We start from the raw sequence: 19,012 nt of genomic DNA, 5'->3' as shown, positions 1-19,012 counted from the left end.
CAGGCCGCGGCCCTTGCTGCCTGGGGCCTGTCTCCTCCTCTGTCCGCAGCTCTGAATCGCACCCAAATTCATTGTCTATTCTGCCAAGAGAAAAACACCATTAGCTTATACTGTTAACTTGGGACTTTTGGTGCGCAAAAGCAAGCAAGCAACCAGCAGTGTGGAGGCTGCTTGGCCGTGCTCGTGGCAACGGGCAACCTGTCGTTCCTGTCATCATGGTGGTCAGAGATGAGCGGCGATCTGGGCACCTACATCCCCATCATCACCTCCCTCTCCGGCCACCTCAACCTCAGCACCATCCTCGTCTTCACCGGCATCTAGAGAGTTGTCATGGAGCCCGTCTGAGGTGTGCTGCTGCTGTTCGCCAGCATCAACGCCGAGGCCTTCGTCATGCTTGTCTGCACCACCGTGTCACCTTGTTGGCTTCAGTACCACGCTGGGCTTCCTCTGCGTCATGTCCAGGCCTCCCGCTGCTCAGGGCATGCGCAGTTTTTTCCATGTAGAAGCCAACTTAATTTACATACATATATAAAGCACCAGCAGTGGGAACAGACATACCGACCCACCCGCAAATTGATTGATCATGTGTTCAAATATCATTACAGTTCATTCCTAATGCTGTCCAGAAACATTCGTAGCTCTCTCGCCTTCTTTGCATGATCATCATCATCAGGACACATAACACTACTGTCAGCTTCACTAATGTCTACAACATCATCCTTGTCACGCTTCGCGTTGACCCTTTTCCTTCTGTCAACGACCGGCGAAGGAGAAGACAAATCGATGGTGACAGATTCTGGTTCTGCTACTGAATCAATCTGTACATGATCGATTGCTGGAGATGCCTCAACCAGCACGCCTCCACTGCTTATTCCAGCTTCAGGGCCATTGTCTGAAGCACCCAGCAAGCTGCTTCTCTCAGGGAAATTGCTTAAATCTGTCAGTGCTTTTCGTTCAGTTTTGTCATAAGGTGGCAAGTCTTGCAGGGTGCAATGCCTATCAGCAGCCAGAGGAAGAGGTGAGCACAGGTCAATCAGGTCATCGTCTGGAGTAAAATTCAAAACATCACTTGACTGGGTGCTACTTTGTGACTCCAAATTCTGAGCATCACTGGACTGGGTGCTACTTTGTGACTCCATTGTATGAGTTAGCAGACTTTGGCATTGCAAATCAATCCCTTTCATGGAAGCTGTGGATGATCCGATGAACTTTTGGGACTTGCAAGCACGGAGGGGTGGAGATGGGGAAGACAGATCAACTACATGCATGCCTGGCACATCTGCTGTTTCAGGGCGATTGCTTGCAAGAGGAAATGGCGCACTTTCAGATTCAATACCAAGCATCAATTCCTGAAGTCGAGCATCAACATCTTTTACTGCAGCTTGTGCTGACTTTTTTGGCCTTGCTTTCCTCTTTTGCTTCTTCTCTTCACCCTTCTTTTCGAAAAATTCAGTTATTTTTTCTGGGCATGCACTGCAATTGCACAAGTAGGGCCTTCAGAAGGTTAGCAAATTAAACCCCTCATTTACTATGAAACCACACTAAGATACAATTGAACTACTGCACTCATAGTAGCCACTATGTATGACTAATTTGTACTCCCTCCGATCCTAAATTCTTGTCGTGGTTTTATTTCAAATTTGGATTTAGGATCGGACTTACAGGATAAGGATATAGACAAATGCTTGACTATTGCAGGATATAATAGGAGGGAAGACATCATTACTACCTTCTAATGAGATCTCCTGGAACAGCTGAAGATTGGAGTCCATGCATGTTTCTCCATGAAACCTCATAATACTCGCTTCCTTGAACTTTACGCTGTTTTATAATTGCCAATACAGGGCATGGTACTGGTATCTGCAATTTAAACGCTTAAAGTTAACTAGAATGTTCAGTTCAGAAATACCCTGAGCATCCAAAGCTACTACCTCGCTCAACGAAGGTTGTATTCCTAGAGCTGATGACGTGGAGCGAAGATTTGAAAACCTTCGAAGTTCTCTCTCGGCTATCTTCGGAAGGATATATTCATCTGCAGACATATTCAAGGACATAAATAAACAGTGATACTACCTTCCAGTCTCATATAGCTGCTCAATCCATGCATAACAGTTTAGGATTTCAAGCATACCAGTCTTCTCTGGAGTCCAGTCAAAACATTTCTCACATATTTGTTGGAGCTGTGACCGGAGAAATGGGTGCTGGCAGCATACCCTATGGACAGAGAACAATATTAAACACCAAGAGAAAACTGTAAGCCTATGCTCTGCTTATACATCCTGAGGTCTGAGTCATTTACTCCACCATACCCAAAAAGAAAGAATAAAAGATGAGAGCTAAAAGTGAAGCAAATTATTGTTTCTAAGTTTTTTGTGAACCTGAAATAAATCACCCAAGTACAATATCCACATAACTGATTACCTCCGCACATTTTCGGAATCAGGTGAATGACATTTTGGCTCCAGAAATGCGGTTATTGCCTCACGGAACTGATCACCAGAATCTTGGCTCATCGCGGCCTCTGTAAGAAAATACGGAACACGATGTGTGTGTATACCAATCTGGTCCAACATAGCTAAAGAAATACGCAGTAGAAAGTTGCTTACCAGAGCTACTTGCTTCTGTGGATACATCACCAACCTTCTTTTTGTTAATGCCAACCATTTTCGCTTTACATTTTCTCGTAGCCTTTACTCCATCAGATAGAATCTGATCAAGGATGGTATCCTCCCCCATGGACTTAACAAGACGACACGCTGCTTCCTGAAGCATGTAAGAAAGTAAGAGAACCATTACAGACTATCAAGTTTCCAGTAGGGAAGTAATAAGAACAATTGCAACACAATCACACTATATTAAGTTAATGAGTATTACAGAGTCAGCAGTCCATAAATATAGTAAACTATGCCGTTTCATACTTACCGGACCAAAACCACGAACTCCATTAGAATAATCACAACCAAGAAGCAGCGCAAGTGATATCTGGAAAGTTTGGAACAGTTAAAACCAGTTCAAGGCAAATTTATGCATTCTTGGAGTACAAATAAAAGCAGAAGCAAGTACAGAACTTCAAAAACGAGGTTTTGATACTTATTGGAGGCGGGTAGCATCGTGCAATAGCTATGGAACATTTTTACCCTAGGGCTAAGGCACACAATAGCAAAAGTCAACTTAACTACTTTTGCCGCTTCCAGTGACCTCCAGCTAACTAATGGATTCTAGTTCACTGGCAAACTCTTCCATTATCAAAGGTCTCAATTTTATTTCGTACCTCATCCCAAACAACTCTGTTTGGTAATTGTTACCTGCCTTTACTGTGTTAATTGAACAAAATAAAACCATCCCAACCACAGTTTGCTGTGTTTCTCTAATATTAAGTGATTTCTTTTGGCAGCATACGGGTGGTACTTATCAAATTTTGTAATTTTATTTCGTACCTCATCCCAACCACATCCTCAACGTTCAAGTGAAGTGGGATAGATGATGCAACATACCAGTGATTTCCTGCCGAAACCAAGCTTTTTCTCTATGTCCTCCATTTCGTAACAAATGACATAGCCACCCTCCCCTAATTTCAGAGTGAACATGAGAAAACCACAAAAATTAAGCTACACAAATAGGACCAGTTCACCATAAAAAATGCAGTATAAGAAGTCTTTAAGTGATAATAAAATCAATAAACCAACAGTTCAAAGTGATCAACAGTACCTATGAAAACATCCCTGTAAACTGTCCTTGCCCCAAAGAGAAAAGCATCTGAATCTGATGTAAAACAACCTTCCTGAAATGTGAGACAATAAATAAGTATTGTATATATTCATGTTCAGGTGGTTAGGAAAAGTATTGTACTTACGCACAATGATGTTAAATTTAGCAATGCACACTGCGCTTCCCCTTCCTCCACTCTGTTAAAGAAATAATGGTGAAATACAGTTATGTGCATTTGTCTTCCAGCTCTTATTATCGATAAGTTGATTGATTGGGGCAGAGAAAGACCTACCCATCCAAGCAAGGGATGCCCAGGGCCAACCCCAGATTCTTGGCCTCTTTAATCATACGGGAGAATTCAGATCCCTTGTTCCGACGTAGCGAAGTCAGTGGTTGCGGATTCGTCTCATCGTGAGTAGCCTAAAGTGAATAAAGCAAGTTAGTTTAAACAAATGGAATTGGTTGCACCGCATTCCAGAATGTGCGGAGTTGGGGTAAATCAGAACTGACCTCAGAATTGGATCCCAGCCGACGCCGATAAGTAGCCAACTTGACTGAAGGTATCGCCCCATCTGAAAAAAGGAGCACCCAAGAACTGAAATTGAGGACAGAGCCTGCTGTAGCATTCCTTTCGAACCCCAAACCAGGTGGGGGTCTAGGTTATTCTAGGGAGTTTGAGGGAGAGACTAGAGACCTGTGACGAAGATGAGGCTGCAGTTGAGGGCGAGGAGGGCGCGGATGCGGTGGAAGAGGTTCTTGAGGTAGACCTTGTCCTTGACGAAAGCCGGGGAGCGGTTGGCGCTGCAAAACTGCACGAGCCAGCAGGAGAGGTCGACGCACACCTTCTTGTTCCTGATTGTAGAGAGGGAGAGCCAGGAGCAATCAGCGTGGGGGCGGCGGAGGCGACAGAGCGAGGTAGGGTTTTGCGGGAGGGGGACTCACTGGAGGTGGTTGAGCGGCAGCTTCTGCTTGCAGGAGTCGAGGATGTCCCAGAGGTTCTTGACCCCCATCGCCGCCGCCGGGTGCTGCCGGAGCCGGAGAAGAAGAATGAATGGATGGATTGGTGGGGATTTTGGATTGGGCGCATTTGAGTTTCAAATTCGGGGAAGGGCTTTTTTGTCCGCCCTCTAATTAATTAATTATTTCTCGTTTCCGAAAATTCCTGCTATGTCTGTTCCGCTAGCTTAAGAAATTCGGCTTTCCGCTCAACGTGGCGGAACAATAGCTTATGTGTCCCGCAGGTGAACACGTAAGCTAGGGTGGAGTCGTTTGCCTGCAGTGAAAACGTAAATTGAACACCAGCCAAAAACAAAACAAAAAAGAAAGATTCAAATCCAGAAGGCATGAAAAGGAAAATAACCATCTCTCTTATGCTCATCCTCTACACGAACACACGTGCATGCGTATATATATTGTTCAGCTCAGATTCCCAATCCTCCCCATCAACACAACTTACAGCACCAACACAAATTCGACCGAACAGATTGTACAATACGGCCGGGGTGCCTCTGCAGGATGGATACTCAGCGCATCTCGATCCACTCACTTGGTGTCTCTGTTTCTGTTGCCGGCGCCGACATCGACGGTGGCGAGCACGACGGCGACGCCGAGCAGCACAACAACAACGGCCGTGAAGTTGACCAGCAGCGCCTCCGCCCCAAACTTATTACCCACAATCCTAGCAGGAGGCGCCTGCAAGAAGGTGAGCTTCTCCAGGAACCCAAGCACGGCAGTCCCAACAGCCAGCGAAAACAACACGAGCCCCGCCGCAGCATGCCACGGCACGGCCGCCCGCCGGGCCTCCGTCCTGGGCAGCCCAGGGAAGAAGAAGGCGAGAAACCCGGCGAGCCATTGGACGAGATAGAGCGAGAACACGGCGATCCCGAGCCAGGAGTGGAGCGAGTAGAGGTGCGGGATGGCGGCCTCGGCGTGGTACTTGAAGACGGCGTACAGGCCCGTCCCGCCCACGGCCAGGCCCAGCAGGTGGAGCGCCAGGTGGACCTGCTTGCGGGCCTCGTGGGCCGCGGCGGACGGGAGGAGGGAGGGCGGGTTGCGGTAGAGGAGGATGGACTGGGCCGACATGGCGATCGGGCCCAGGAGCATGAGCGGCGGGTGGATGTTGAAGATGAGCTGCTTGTTCTTGCCGGAGCGGAAGGCGAAGCCGCCGCGGAAGCTGATGCACCAGAGGAGGACGAGGGATATGGATGCCAGCGAGAGGACGTGCACCGCCAGCACCAGCGCCGCCGGCCGCCTCTTTGTCATTGGCTAGCTAGCTGGCTGCCGATCGATGGGGATCTAGCGAGCTCGATCTGTGTAGTGTATTGTGTTTCAAGGCTGAATGACAGTTTGGTGACTGGCTGAAATAAACACAAGCTTTGAGACCGGGGCAATGGGTCTTTGCGGTTAGATATAAACGGACGTGGTTGCTCTTGCCGCCGCAGCCACAGCCCACAGCCAGCGGACGAAACGGATCATCACGTCAGGCAGGCATATCAGCTGGATCGTGATGCATGCATCTATAGATGCCGTCGAGCGCAGGGCAGGATGTATGGATATGAATGAATATGCGTATGTACGTCATCCTAGCTAGCTCGTGTGAATCCTATACGTATACGTACTACACGCTCCTCAATTCACCCGTTTATGGGCCATAGAAAACAACACACTGCGAACAAAAAGCAATTTTTTCCCCCTAAACAAACAAAAAACAACTTTTATGCTCCATCTTCGACTCGTAAGGGGTGCGGTGTTGCGTCCGTCGATTTTGGACGTATAATGATACAAAGAACACAAATGTCCAGAAACATAAAACATGAAAGTTAAATTTGTCTTGAGTTAATCTATACTTGGAAGAGAAGCATGTAGGCCATAAGCCTATAAGTATGGTTGCCTCCAGCCTGGCTGATTCTCTGACTTCAAAGAGCGTCACTACCATCATGGATGTCGTTCGGTCTCAATCCAAGGGTTGTTGTAACTCTCTCCTCTCTCCACATGCACATATCGGCCAGAATAAGCTCGGCACGGGGCAATATGAGAGTAGATAGCAAATACTCTCTCTTTAGCCCGTCACAAACCTCTGTCTTAGCATAAGATTGTCAACAATCGCTGTATTTGAAATTACATTCGCACGGTCGCTCTGACATTGGAATCTTGAAATTCATTTTGTGGTCAAAACCGTTTACAAAAGATTTGTGTTTCTTTGATCAGGTTGTTGTATCGTTCATGGATTCCCGACAAACCGTGACAGCGAGATGTCTGACCATGCTGCCCGTCGAGCTGATGCTTTGTTGTGCATTTAGGATGAATCTATGTAGAGGTCTAACTTGATCCTCAAGCCATCGGAAGTTGATCATTAGTTGGGTGGAGCAAACGGACCGCGTTTGGGTGACGTATGGCGCAGTCACTGATGCGTGGGATCGAACCCACATGTCAGTGACGGTTAAGGCAAGGGTCGTACGTCACCGAAGCAGGCTCTGAAACAAACATCGCATTTTTAATATATATTGGACTGTTTCTTTTATATTTGCTCTTAAAACACGAACATCTAAAGTTGCACAAAATCGAACACAAGACATATTCAAAAACATATTTATGCATCATCTCAAATGCACAACACGTTTACATTTCTATCCCCATGACAGAAGCTGATTAAGCGAGGTGGCCTTTCATGTTTAGTCCAACACCAAGTTCAAAGGATTTACTACCGAATTTTTGTTTCAGAAGAAACGGGCGCCAGGAAGGATTCCATCCTCTCCTTTCGTTTCCCCCCGCTTCCAAATCTGTTTTGGCGGCTCGGTTCCAAACCCCGGAAAAACCAAGCCAAGGCGCCCAACGAGTCTGGGCCGTCCGATGCCCCCACACTGAACGGCCAGGATCACCCAATCGCCTAGTGCGCGCCAACAATTTCATCCATTCCAAATTTCCGGCGGCGGCGCGCGTCCAAAATGGTTTCGTTCCTCCTCCCGCCCGCGCCTCCGGCGGCCCGCGCTGCTGCTTCCGCAAATTGGAGCACTATTTATTCGCACCAAGGAGAGATCAGGAGAAGGAACAAACCCCCCAATTCCAATCCCCTCCCCTCTCTCCCGCCGCAACCGCTAGTACGGTCCGGAGAGAGCTCCAGATCCCGACTCCATGGCGACCGCCAAGTCCACCGCCACCGCCCGGAAGCGCGTCGAGGCCGCCGTCCTCAAGCGCGCGCGCGACGGCTCCGCCTTCACCCGCTGGTATGTGTATGCACGTTCTTCTCCGTCCATCCATGTCCCTCGTTTCCTGTTCCGATGTGTTTCTTCTGACCGAGCGAATCCATGGCTGGCAGCGAGGGGTGCAACAAGAACGTCCCCGTCGTCCTCATCGACCTCCACAGCTGCAGCCTCGACTCCAAGATCCGGACCAGCCTCGGTGCCTTCTTCTTGCCTCGCCCCTTTCTTCCTCTCCCAACCTCTGCTTCTGTCTTTTCTTCTGCAACTGCTAACCCCCACCTGCTCTGTTTGTTGCAGAGGCCCAGGTCGTGGAGAAGACCGTGGAGATCTCCAAGCCGGAGAAGAAGAGGAAGGCGCCCTCCTCTGCAGCTGCCGGCAAGGGCTCCAAGAAGGGCAAGTCCGGAGCCGGCGCCAAGAACGGCAAGAAGCGCCCGCCCACCGCCTTCTTCATCTTCATGTAAAGCCAATCTCCCATTCCTTTCTCTTCACCGTTTCACCTCCCCCCAAATTACTCTACTTCTCAAAGCTTGTTCTTGTCGGACGAGATCTGATCCGGTTCGATTCGCGTTGCAGGAAGGACTTCAGGCTCGAGTTCAAGGCCTCTCACCCCGATGAGAAGGGTGTATCCGCCGTACGTCCCTGCCCATTTCCTTCTCGTTCGCATACGAGATCTGTTTATTTGCGTGCTGTGCTGTGCTGTGTTGTGTTGAGATTGATTTGATTGTCCGTTCGTTCGTTGGTTGTGTGGGATGGCGCATTTGCAGGTTGGCAAGGCAGCGGGCGTCAAGTGGAAGGCCATGACCGACGAGGAGAAGAAGCCCTACCTCGACCAGGCCAAAGAGCTCAAGGCCAAGTTCGACAGCGGCGAAGACATTGCGGTAAATTTCATATCACCCGAATCAATTCTCGTGCCTTGCTGCTGATTGTTGCTACCAATCGGTCTCGAATGATTAATTGACTCTCTGTGGTTATGACAATGCAGGAGAACGATGTGGCAGAGGAGGAGGAGGAGGAGAATGCAGAGGCGGCAGAGGAAGATGAAGAAGAGGTGGAGCAGCCTGAGGAGAAGGACGACGAGGCGCCTGCGGCTGAGGAAGAACTGGAGAAGAACGAGCTAGATGATGACATCTAGATGTGTGACTTGAATTTGTCGTTCCTGTTTTGTAAATGGCAGGTGTTCTACCCATCTAGTATCTAGTTCTAGTTCGGGAGAACTGAACCTCAACACCAACTCTATTAGCAATTTAGTAGCAGCACCAAAGTGTCTTGACTGGCTGCCTGAAGTCAGTTTATTATTTGTTCTTGGAAAAGTAGAGATGAATGAATCTTTGGTTGAGCTTCAGTAGAGTTGCAAATTTGTTTATTGATTCTTGGCATCAAATTGAAGAATCCCTGTCCTGGTTAAAATTATCTAGGGGTTGTTATGGTTCCAAGCACAAGCAGGTGGGCATGTGGAAGGTGCATTGGGATGGTGATATTTTTTCTGCTATTCTCTGTTGCATCAAGATGCTTCAACTGTTAGCGCTGTTATTTCGTTTGCAAAATTAAAATAAACCATATGACGCTGCTACCTGATATTGCTTCTTGGACCCTTTTTTTTTTTGACATGTGGAGAGAAGCTCCATCTATGCTCCATGTAATTGTTAGCTGGGTTCTGCTTACTCAGCCGAATGGAAACTCGTCAAGTTTATCTTAGTACCATGGCTGGATAAAAGTTGAAATACAGCAAACATTTATGTGTAATTTCAAATATTTTTTGGCAAATTCCAGCGGTATGGGCAAGAAATACAGACCTTGCTGTTCATATCCGTACCAAGTTGGCCCAGGCGCCCAGCCCTGGACGGGCCATGAAAACCAGAGGCCCACAGGCTGGTGCACTGTTCTGCTTGTAGTAGTATTGTCCTACTGGGCTTGGTCCAGTCGCCTAGAGTGCAGACGAGCAACGACAATGCTGAAGCAGACAGGCTTGTGCACCACGACCCATGTGGCGACGAAACGGGGAGCGACATGATGGACACGGCTCACCAGCCCAGCAGACTTGTGCACCACGAGCCCACGTACACTAAGAAAAGAGAAAAGAAAAAAAAAAACCAGCGGCCAGAATCCTTGCCCAGCAGCTGCATGGATCGGTACTTGATTCATTGATGGACCAATTTAATAAAAAAATCTACCGAGATTTAGAACGTTAAATTAGTTTTGTTGTATTCAATATACATTTATATTGCATTTATTTTTAGTTTCATGAAAAATATTGTATTTATTTCGTATCATAAATGTTGATATATTTTTGAATGATTGATCAATTCAATACAAAAATCTACCAAGATTACAACATTAAATTAGTTTTGTTTTATTCAATATACATTTATATTGTATTTATTTTAGTTTCGTAAAAATTACTGTATTTATTTCGTATCATAAATGCTGATATATTTTTGATTGATTAACCAATTCAATACAAAAATCTACCAAGATTACAACATTAAATCAGTTTTGTTTTATTCAATATAAATTTATATTGTATTTATTTTTAGTTTCATAAAAAAATATTGTATTTATTTGGTACCATAAATGCTGACATATTTTTTATTGATTGACCAAATCAATGCAAAAATCTACCAAGATTACAACATTAAATCAGTTTTGTTTTATTCAATATACATTTATGTTGTATTTATTTTCAGTTTCGTAAAAAATATGGTATTTATTTGGTATCATAAATGTTGATATTTTTTTGATTGATTGACCAATTCAATACAAAAATCTACCAAGATTACAACATTAAGTCAGTTTTGTTTTATTCAATATACATTTATATTGTACTTATTTTTAGTTTCATAAAAAAATATTGTATTTATTTGGTATCATAAATGCTGACATATTTTTGATTGATTGACCAATTCAATACAAAAATCTACCAAGATTTCAACATTCAATCAGTTTTGTTTTATTCAATATACATTTATATTGTATTTACTTTTAGTTTCGTAAGAAATATTGTATTTATTTGGTATCATAAATGCTGATATATTTTTTGATTGATTGACCAATTTAATAGAAAAATCTACCAAGATTTAGAAAATTAAATTAGTTTTGTTGTATTCAATATACATTTATATTGGTTTCATAAAAACTATTGTATTTATTTGGTATCATTAATGCTGATATATTTTCGATTAATTGACCAATTTAATAGAAAAATCTACCAAGATTTAGAACATTAAATTTGTTTTGTCGTATTCAATATACATTTATATTGTATTTATTTTTAGTTTCGTAAAAAATATTGTATTTGATTGGTATCACAAATGGTGATATATTTTTGTATAAACATAGTCAAGCTTATCTAAACTATGACTTGAAGCATCTATAGTCTAGCGGATCCCTTAAAACGAGGACCGTTAAAACGCGTATACGGTTTATCTAAAAGTGGTTTTAAGATTTCGATTTGGTCCCAGCAAAATAAATCCCTTAATTTCATACTCTAAACGCAAAAAAAACATTGTTTGGGCGAGAATTTGAACAGAAGGCACATAGTAGTTCATCATCACATACACGAACATAACATTTCATGAGTCAGTAAACCTAACATCTAAATCTAACAAAAGGTCTGAACTCCTCATCGAAGCCTTCGGACTGGGGCGCCTTGTCATCGACGAGCTCGGAGTCGGAGGAGATGTGGATGAGGGTCTGAAGCTCCGCCTCCGAGCGATAGGCCCTCCTATACCTCGCAAGCTCCTCGACTTCTCGCATGGCCCACACAGTCTATTCGGCGTCGATCCTTCGATGCTCGCTGTCGGTCACCAAGTTCTCTCTCGAGGTGCGAAAGGCTTTCCAGACGAGCTCTTCCTCATTGCTGGAGTCAGTATCGTTGTCGGTGCTTCGAGAGCTCTCCGGCTTCGTCTCCCCATGGCGGGCGGTGGTTCAAGAGCTCTTCGGTGCTGCCAATGTGCTCCGCGCGACGGCACAAGAACTCTCCGGCTCCGGCGATGCATCGGCAGCGAGCTCCCGCTCCAATTCGCGACGGTGTCTAGGGATAGATCCCCGGCCTACTGGAAGCCATCCTAGTGGGATAGGGCGCGGCATTTCCACGCTCCCTTCAATAGGATGCGGTGGCGGCACTCTTCATTGTCGCTTTCGGAGGCTCCCTAGTCACATGGTGAAAGTGCATTTCTCTCCTAAGTGGTTATTTCTTAGTCGCCTGTTCACCCCCCCCTCTAGTCGACCATACCGATCTTTCACACGGTGAGTCCGAGCAGCCTCCCCAGCCTCGTCCCGCTACGATTGAGGAGTTTACGGGGTACACACCGAGAGTCACGGATCTAGTGGGGGCGGTGGCGGATTTCTCGTCGTCAGTGGTGGATTTGGGGGTTTTCGCGACGGCGGGCTGACCCGTACAAATTGTCCTCTTAATTTTTTTACAGACTGAGCTGTTTTACGAATTCTCTTCCGTGCATTTTTTATGCACAAAGTCGTAAAGTTTATGAGGCTAGACAGTATAAGGGATCTATTAGAGATGCTCTTTGGACAAACCTAAATGTACAACTATTTGGAAACATGGGGAGTAGATCTATTGAAATATGACCTAGAAGCAATAATATTATATTACTTATTTCCAAATTTATAATTTTTTTTATGTTTTGGTGCTACAATTGCAATGGTTCTCGAATGTGAGATTAAGAGGAAAACTCATTAGTATGGGTGGACATAAACACCATAATAGGTCCTTAGTTACGCCTCTATGGCTAACTCAAAAATTACTGATGTCTTTGTTTTTCTGGTTCTGAGCATTTGGATGCGTGTAATTACGAGAATACATTGTTAGTGGAACAATAATCTTGAACATACCCAACTTATAATGAACGGCGAGATCACATCGTAACAAATGTTGTGTATCGTTATAATGTGTCAATGCTAATATCAATCCGTAGACCACGAGAATATTACGCTCTTTCATGCCTTACTTTGGGGTTGTCCAGAGTCCTTTCGTTGCTCGAGACAATGACGGTAATGTCCAGCTTTTTCATAAACGTATTAGTATGATCGACTTAATAGTTCAGGACTAGGATTTTCTCCTCTTGCCATGGAGAGATACACTTTGGGTCCACTCGGTATTACTGTATCCATTATTGTCAGGCCTGACACTTGTGATATGATCCAAGGGGATACCAAAATATGGAGACAAGTGTTAAGAAGTGCGAAACCGGTAACGAGGATAACTTGATAAGTTTCACCTCGGGTTTTGTAAAGTAACATGTTATCCTCTTGTAATTTACCTTTGTTGTTCTCCCTTGCTACAATAAGCGCTACAACAAATTCTAATAAAACTGGTTCTAACCGGCACATCACGTGTCACATACGGACAACCAAACGAGAGCGCATATTGAAACGATAAGTAATGTGTGACGTTGTGTTGACTGGTCTTCTCGTAGAACGTGTAGATTACGTTTCCGTCGCGCCTTGAAGATAGTGTCTGGTGTATGCACTTGTTGGCCTGAAGCGAGTATTTAATCTGCTTCTAATGTGCAGTAAAGTTGCATGTACGCAACAAAAGGGGCGGCATAAATGATATCATGTCTTCCATATCTCCAAAGATTTGAACAATGAAGTTCCCAACCACCATCTAATAATATACAGCTCGTCCCGACCCCCTTCTTAATCCCATACACCGTCGCTCGCTCGCCATTGCCATCTCCACCCGCTCCCACACAGTATCTAGTTTCACCACCATATTCTCTCGTATGCCATGCCGACATCTCCCTCCACCACTCTGACCCTCGGCATCGGAGAGAGTGACAATCGCCCCCGCCAGCTCCGTCAACATCATGAAACCCTCAACCTCGGGACACAGAGGGGAGCAGAATGCATGAATTGGGATCCGCATGCCATGCCGGCATCTCCCTCCACCGCTCTAACCCTCGGCATCGGAGGGAGCGACAACCGCCCGCACCATCTCCGTCGACAGCATGAAACCCTCAACCTTGGGGCACAAAAGGGAGCAGGATGCATGAACTGGGACCTGCATGCCATGCCGGCATCTCCCTCCACCGCTCTGACCCTCGGCATCGGAGGGAGCGACAACCGCCCGCACCATCTCCGTCGACAGCATGAAACCCTCAACCTTGGGGCACAAAAGGGAGCAGGATGCATGAACTGGGACCTGCATGCCATGCTGACATCTCCCTCCACCGTTCTGACCCTCGGCATCGGAGGCAGCGACAACCGCCCGCACCATCTTCGTCGACAGCATGAAACCCTCAACCTTGGGGAACAAAAGGGAGGAGCATGCATGAACTGGGACCTGCATGCCATGCCGGCATCTCCCTCCACCGCTCTGACCCTCGGCATCGGAGGCAGCGACAACCGCCCGCACCATCTTCGTCGACAGCATGAAACCCTCAACCTTGGGGAACAAAAGGGAGCAGCATGCATGAATTGGGACCCGCATGCCATGCCGGCATCTCCCTCCACCGCTTTGACCCTCGGCATCGGAGGGAGCGACAATCGCCCCCTCCAGCTCCGTTGACAGCATGGACCCCTCAACCTTGGGCCAAAGAAGGGACCAAGATTCATGAACCGGGATTGTGCATTCGCCGCGTGGTGGCGACGCACGCCGGAGAAGATGGTGGGGAATCGTACAGGCGCAGCCAGGTGGCGCCGCGCACCGATGGAGAACCGTGGAGCTCATACCACATCCGCCATCACAGGTGAGATATTCAGTCTGACCCCCCTTGAAAAAAAAGCCATGCCATAGATATGTACTGCTAGCATTTTCTTTTAACATCTTCAAGACTACCATGTTTTTTCTGGAATTTGTGCTAGCTGCTTGCTTGTTTGCTTGCAGTATATCTGATGATATTTGTTTTTCTAGTATACTAGTACTAGAAAAAGTATCTTGCTAAGTTTAGTAAAAGTCTAATACTAGAGAAGAGAAGGGAGGAGATGTTTGAGAGAGGGGGAGAAGAGAAAAGAAAGAGTCTTTGTTACAACTGTAACTCCTCCCAAATAGCACTAGAGTGGAGTAGATTAGATAGATAGATGGCAAGAAGAGAAGGGGTCAGGTGACCACCACCGCTCCTTCCTGGCCTGGGTCTCTCTCCTCACTCTCTCTGGCCCGGGTTACCCTACCTCCGCTCCCCCTTCCCTTCCTTCCTACCCGTAGCCCATAGGCGCAGCGCAGGCAGCCGAGGAGAGAGAGAGACGAGGGCTTGCCTTGCCTTGTCTGCCTGTCTGGTAGATGCGCGAGTAGCGGACGGGGGACGGAAATGGGAGGCGGCGACGGCAGGCACGGCGACGGCGGCGGCGGAAGTCATCCGCACCAGTTCCAGTACCAAGCTCTCCTCGCCGCCGTGCACACGCAGAACCCCAACCACAACACCCTCCCCTTTCCCCTTCCTCCCCTCAATGGTCAGTCAGTCAAGTTCCTTCCTTCCTCCTCCTTGTTCTTTCTTAATTCCGCGTTAGCATTTCGTCCCCCAATGCGCAACCCCACCCGCCCCCCGCGGCTTTATTCGATTTAGGGTGCCCAAATTCCTTTCCTTTTTTTTATCGATCTACTACCATGTGCATGCCTCGCCTCAAGAATCTACTTGTAGGTCAATTTTGTTTATTCTGCCTTCCCTGCTACGCTCATATAATATGTGGTCCGATTCAACGCCATTTCCTTGGATATATTGTTTTTTTTGTGATTCATTCAACGGCACTTGCTTGATTTTTTGACTCGAGTAGACTGATTCAGGTTTATTTATTCACCAGGAGCACCTACTGACTGATGTTGATCATCATTTATGCATAGATATAATACTACTCCATGTCTTCTGTCTGTGTCTGCCCACATTGTCATGCCTCACTCTGTTTTGTGGCCTGTCTGCAGGAAATGGACCTGATGCACCCGCAAACAATGCTGCTCGCCATCCTCCCGCTCCGAGGGGATTCGCTGATTGGAGCGCATCTAACAGCGCCTTCACGTCACTTGCTGCACAGAGCACTCCTGCCGCCTCCACTGCCGCCTCCGCCAACAATGCCTACCATTACGGCGTAACCCCCTGCTATGCTTTCTGGACCCATTACATGCTTAACAAGAGTGGATATAGCTACTATCCTCCACAACATCAGGAGCACCTCCATCCTTTCTGTCCCGACAGCCAGCAGGCTAAAAATACAGGTATGTTTTTACTCGCGTTAACCGCTACTCTGTGCCCTCAATTTCTTATGTTGTTATATTAACAGACATCAATGCGTTGTAGCTGCTGTGCTTTTCAAACAGAAACGGAATGTTTTATCCTCTCAGAACACTACAAATATATGTCCTTGTCTTTCATTGCGTATAGCCTAGCCTTTCCCTTTCATTACTTGCTCGAACTATATATGCGTTCGAGCTTATTTCATATGGTGTTTTTACGTATGCCTGACTGTGGTTGGACTGTGTTGGTAGTTGGTCTCAGCCTCTCAGGTAGTCAGGTTCTTGTCCTTGCACAACTGAGGCACCGATTAATAGTAATAACCAGGGTTTCTCATTCTTGTAAATGTGGGGCTAATAGTGGTGGGCTGCTAGTCAATGTCACCTTAATTTGTTTTTATAATCTTATCCAAACTGCAGGTTCTGCACTCAGCTTTGGGGTTGATTCTTTTACTAGCACACCGGTGGCACCAAACATATCCCTGGCACCAAACAGTTCTGCTCATATGCCTCCCATGGAAGGACGCTTATCTACCAGGGAACCTGAAACTTCAGAGGTATAGATGTGAACCCTTCAAGGTTTGGAGAAACTTTCAATATTGCAGGATCCTTCCTAACATATACTACTGCAAAAATGCTTACCCAGGATGTGCCTAGAGTAGTTAGAAGGAAGGCTGGAATGGAAACCAGAAACGGCGGTGAAGATAATTGTGAAACAGTTGACACTCTTCCAGAGTTGAACCAAGGTCATGAAAGTTGCGCTACTGTAAGTAACACACTATACTAGCATGCTTCGTTATCTGATTTACCGTACACATTGCTCTATTGGACTGAATCTATACTCGATTGGTACAGCAATGCAAAAGTTAATAGCTGCACAAGTATGTATTACTCCCTCCTTTCCCCAAAGGAGGTCATTTTATTTTTTTATTTAGTTTTCCCTAGAAAAGAGGCCGTATTAGGTAATCAAGGCCCACCTGCCCCTAGCGCTAATTAAGGCTCTGAAAAAATGGGCTCCCGATTGCATGCATGGCCAGGCAGTGGCTGAGCATCCCGCACACAGTAGCATTCGCATGCCTGCATACAAACCGAGGAGGTCTTTTTGCCAACCACACCGCCGTAATAAACGCAACTGCAGCCAACACATAAACCTCCTTGGTATTCAGGATAAAACTAAAACGACCTATAAATTGGGAAAGAGGGAGTACTATATTTATAGCTAGCCAGTTCCACATTTCTATTGTAGTCACTGAACAAAATGGAAAGTGCAGAGTGGAAAATTCGCAGTATTAAAGACACACAATCAGAGCACCGACACAGCAAATGGTCAGATACTTCTTTCATAATTAATAAGTTAATTTCTTTTTTTTGTGTGTGCATGTCCATCAGAAATTGAACTCTGGAGAATACGAAGTTATTTTGCGCAAGGAGTTGACGAAGAGTGATGTTGCAAATGTCGGAAGAATTGTCTTACCCAAGGTAAATTGTACATGCTGTCATGTCGCTCTGAAAATTGAATGCAGTCTGAACTATTGTTTGTAACATAACTGTTATTTTTTCAGAAGGATGCAGAAGCTGGTCTTCCACAATTGTGCCAAAGGGATCCTATGATACTGAAGATGGATGACATGGTGCTCCCAGTTACGTGGAAGTTTAAGTACAGGTAACTTTTCAGTAATAAATGACATTTCTCATGCAAAATTCTAAAGAAGAGAGGAAAATATGATCCTTAAACCTAAATACAATGGCTTGGATATAAATTCTTTCTGGGGGAAGAGCTGGGTAGGTGGGGGGGGGGGTGGTTCCTTTTCTTTTTTCCTTTTCTTTTCAATTAAAGTTCCATGTTATGTTCCTAATTCGAAGGCTGTAAAAGCAGTTTAGACGGTGGTTGTAGCTACCTAGATGCTGTCAGTTGGTTAATGATAATTAGTGGCAGCATGGAGGCATAGATACATTTTTGTATAGGTTGACTCAAATGCTGACGCTAGCAATTGCAGTATCATACTGATACAATGCTATTTCAGGTTCTGGCCAAACAACAAAAGTAGAATGTACATTCTGGATTCAACAGGTATGCTCCGAAATGGAAGTGGTTACTGTTTTAAATTTTTTCCGTATATGAGCACATTGATTGATTGAACCGTCCTTTTCTTTCACCAGCTGAATTTGTGAAGACGCATGGTCTTCAGGCAGGAGACGCCCTCGTTATCTACAAAAACCCTGTGCCTGGCAAATTTGTATGTAAACTTCCCTTCCTAATTGTTCTGTTCATACATACTGAATTCTATTTCTAAGTTCAGCATTTATAGCCTGTAAATTTAGTTATCCCTTTTGGCAGAATTCATAGAAAAACAAACTTCCACAAACCTATGGATTATTCCTACGTCCTGCTTATCCTGTGATACTTGCACCGATTTTTGCCAAATTCCATATGTTTTCTTTCCTGAAAACTCTTTTATGATCTCATCTCATTTCTTTTTTTACCTTTGTGTTATATAAAGATTATCCGAGGGGAGAAGGCCATCCAGCATCCAACAAATCCCTAGACGTGCGTGGATGTGATTGCGACTGCATCAGTGAAGCGAGGAATATTGGTTGACCTACCATAAGTTCGCAATCCAAGAGAGAAGCCGACACCAAGAAATTCATGACTGTCTGACTTGTTAACTGGGTATGAATGGAAAAGAAAGAAATATCGCAAGCGTGGCATCTGGGCTGAGGAAAACCTTCTGCGTTTTTATTTTCTCTTTTTCTTCTAATTGAGTCGTATTTGGAAGCTTGAGTTCTACCTTGAGAATAGCATTTGTGGTTCTGTACATATGTTTGGTTCCATAAGATAAATGAATTGGCGTGAACTTTCCTGTCTGTCTGTATGGCCTTAACATACTACTACAGAGGTAAGGTCGTTTTCTGACATCCAGATAAA

The 19,012-nt window shown here is 45.6% G+C and overlaps 4 protein-coding genes across 4 annotated transcripts; 2 read left to right on the top strand and 2 right to left on the bottom strand.

Annotated features, from left to right (window-relative positions):
* Nucleotides 1-529: 529 nt before the first annotated feature.
* LOC100836158 (flap endonuclease GEN-like 2) lies at nt 530-5,211 on the bottom strand. The gene is made up of 15 exons (XM_010235926.3): nt 5,069-5,211; nt 4,651-4,981; nt 4,403-4,560; nt 4,219-4,280; nt 4,001-4,128; nt 3,854-3,905; nt 3,709-3,781; nt 3,495-3,568; nt 2,923-2,982; nt 2,607-2,763; nt 2,422-2,521; nt 2,132-2,214; nt 1,932-2,032; nt 1,730-1,860; nt 530-1,473 (listed from the first exon to the last, which is right to left on the bottom strand). Exons 2-15 carry the CDS (start codon nt 4,716-4,718, stop codon nt 600-602), a joined length of 2,121 nt encoding a protein of 706 aa, XP_010234228.1. The 5' UTR covers nt 4,719-4,981; nt 5,069-5,211; the 3' UTR covers nt 530-599.
* On the bottom strand, nt 5,053-6,189 carry LOC104583522 (probable ascorbate-specific transmembrane electron transporter 2). The gene has a single exon (XM_010235928.3). It carries the CDS (start codon nt 5,968-5,970, stop codon nt 5,251-5,253), a length of 720 nt encoding a protein of 239 aa, XP_010234230.1. The 5' UTR covers nt 5,971-6,189; the 3' UTR covers nt 5,053-5,250.
* A 1,539-nt stretch (nt 6,190-7,728) lies between these two features.
* Nucleotides 7,729-9,270, top strand: LOC100821521 (high mobility group B protein 7). Its single transcript, XM_003573197.4, has 6 exons — nt 7,729-7,931; nt 8,024-8,106; nt 8,205-8,364; nt 8,481-8,538; nt 8,672-8,785; nt 8,890-9,270. The coding sequence occupies exons 1-6, from the start codon at nt 7,840-7,842 to the stop codon at nt 9,037-9,039; spliced, it is 657 nt and encodes a 218-aa protein (XP_003573245.1). The 5' UTR covers nt 7,729-7,839; the 3' UTR covers nt 9,040-9,270.
* A 5,689-nt stretch (nt 9,271-14,959) lies between these two features.
* LOC100820925 (B3 domain-containing protein IDEF1) lies at nt 14,960-19,012 on the top strand. The gene is made up of 9 exons (XM_003573195.4): nt 14,960-15,314; nt 15,781-16,071; nt 16,507-16,643; nt 16,733-16,852; nt 17,476-17,565; nt 17,649-17,749; nt 18,111-18,157; nt 18,247-18,323; nt 18,588-19,012. The coding sequence occupies exons 1-9, from the start codon at nt 15,173-15,175 to the stop codon at nt 18,630-18,632; spliced, it is 1,050 nt and encodes a 349-aa protein (XP_003573243.1). The 5' UTR covers nt 14,960-15,172; the 3' UTR covers nt 18,633-19,012.

The sequence above is a fragment of the Brachypodium distachyon genome, chromosome 3 (assembly GCF_000005505.3).
Source record: "Brachypodium distachyon strain Bd21 chromosome 3, Brachypodium_distachyon_v3.0, whole genome shotgun sequence".
Taxonomy (NCBI): Eukaryota; Viridiplantae; Streptophyta; class Magnoliopsida; order Poales; family Poaceae; genus Brachypodium; species Brachypodium distachyon.
The sequence above is the reverse complement of the archived record's forward strand: the minus strand, read 5'-3'. Positions and strand labels throughout refer to the sequence as shown.

Coding starts and splice junctions, on each gene's coding strand:
- LOC100836158 (XM_010235926.3), bottom strand. CDS start 4,718: ATGGGGGTCAAGAACCTCTGGGACATCCTCGACTCCTGCAAGCAGAAG. Junction 4,281..4,402: donor CAGCCTCATCTTCGTCACAG/GTCTCTAGTCTC, acceptor TCCTTTTTTCAG/ATGGGGCGATACCTTCAGTC. Junction 1,474..1,729: donor CCAGGAGATCTCATTAGAAG/GTAGTAATGATG, acceptor GTGCAATTGCAG/TGCATGCCCAGAAAAAATAA.
- LOC104583522 (XM_010235928.3), bottom strand. CDS start 5,970: ATGACAAAGAGGCGGCCGGCGGCGCTGGTGCTGGCGGTGCACGTCCTC.
- LOC100821521 (XM_003573197.4), top strand. CDS start 7,840: ATGGCGACCGCCAAGTCCACCGCCACCGCCCGGAAGCGCGTCGAGGCC. Junction 7,932..8,023: donor GGCTCCGCCTTCACCCGCTG/GTATGTGTATGC, acceptor CATGGCTGGCAG/CGAGGGGTGCAACAAGAACG. Junction 8,539..8,671: donor ATGAGAAGGGTGTATCCGCC/GTACGTCCCTGC, acceptor GCGCATTTGCAG/GTTGGCAAGGCAGCGGGCGT.
- LOC100820925 (XM_003573195.4), top strand. CDS start 15,173: ATGGGAGGCGGCGACGGCAGGCACGGCGACGGCGGCGGCGGAAGTCAT. Junction 17,750..18,110: donor ACGTGGAAGTTTAAGTACAG/GTAACTTTTCAG, acceptor ATGCTATTTCAG/GTTCTGGCCAAACAACAAAA. Junction 18,158..18,246: donor GTACATTCTGGATTCAACAG/GTATGCTCCGAA, acceptor TTCTTTCACCAG/CTGAATTTGTGAAGACGCAT.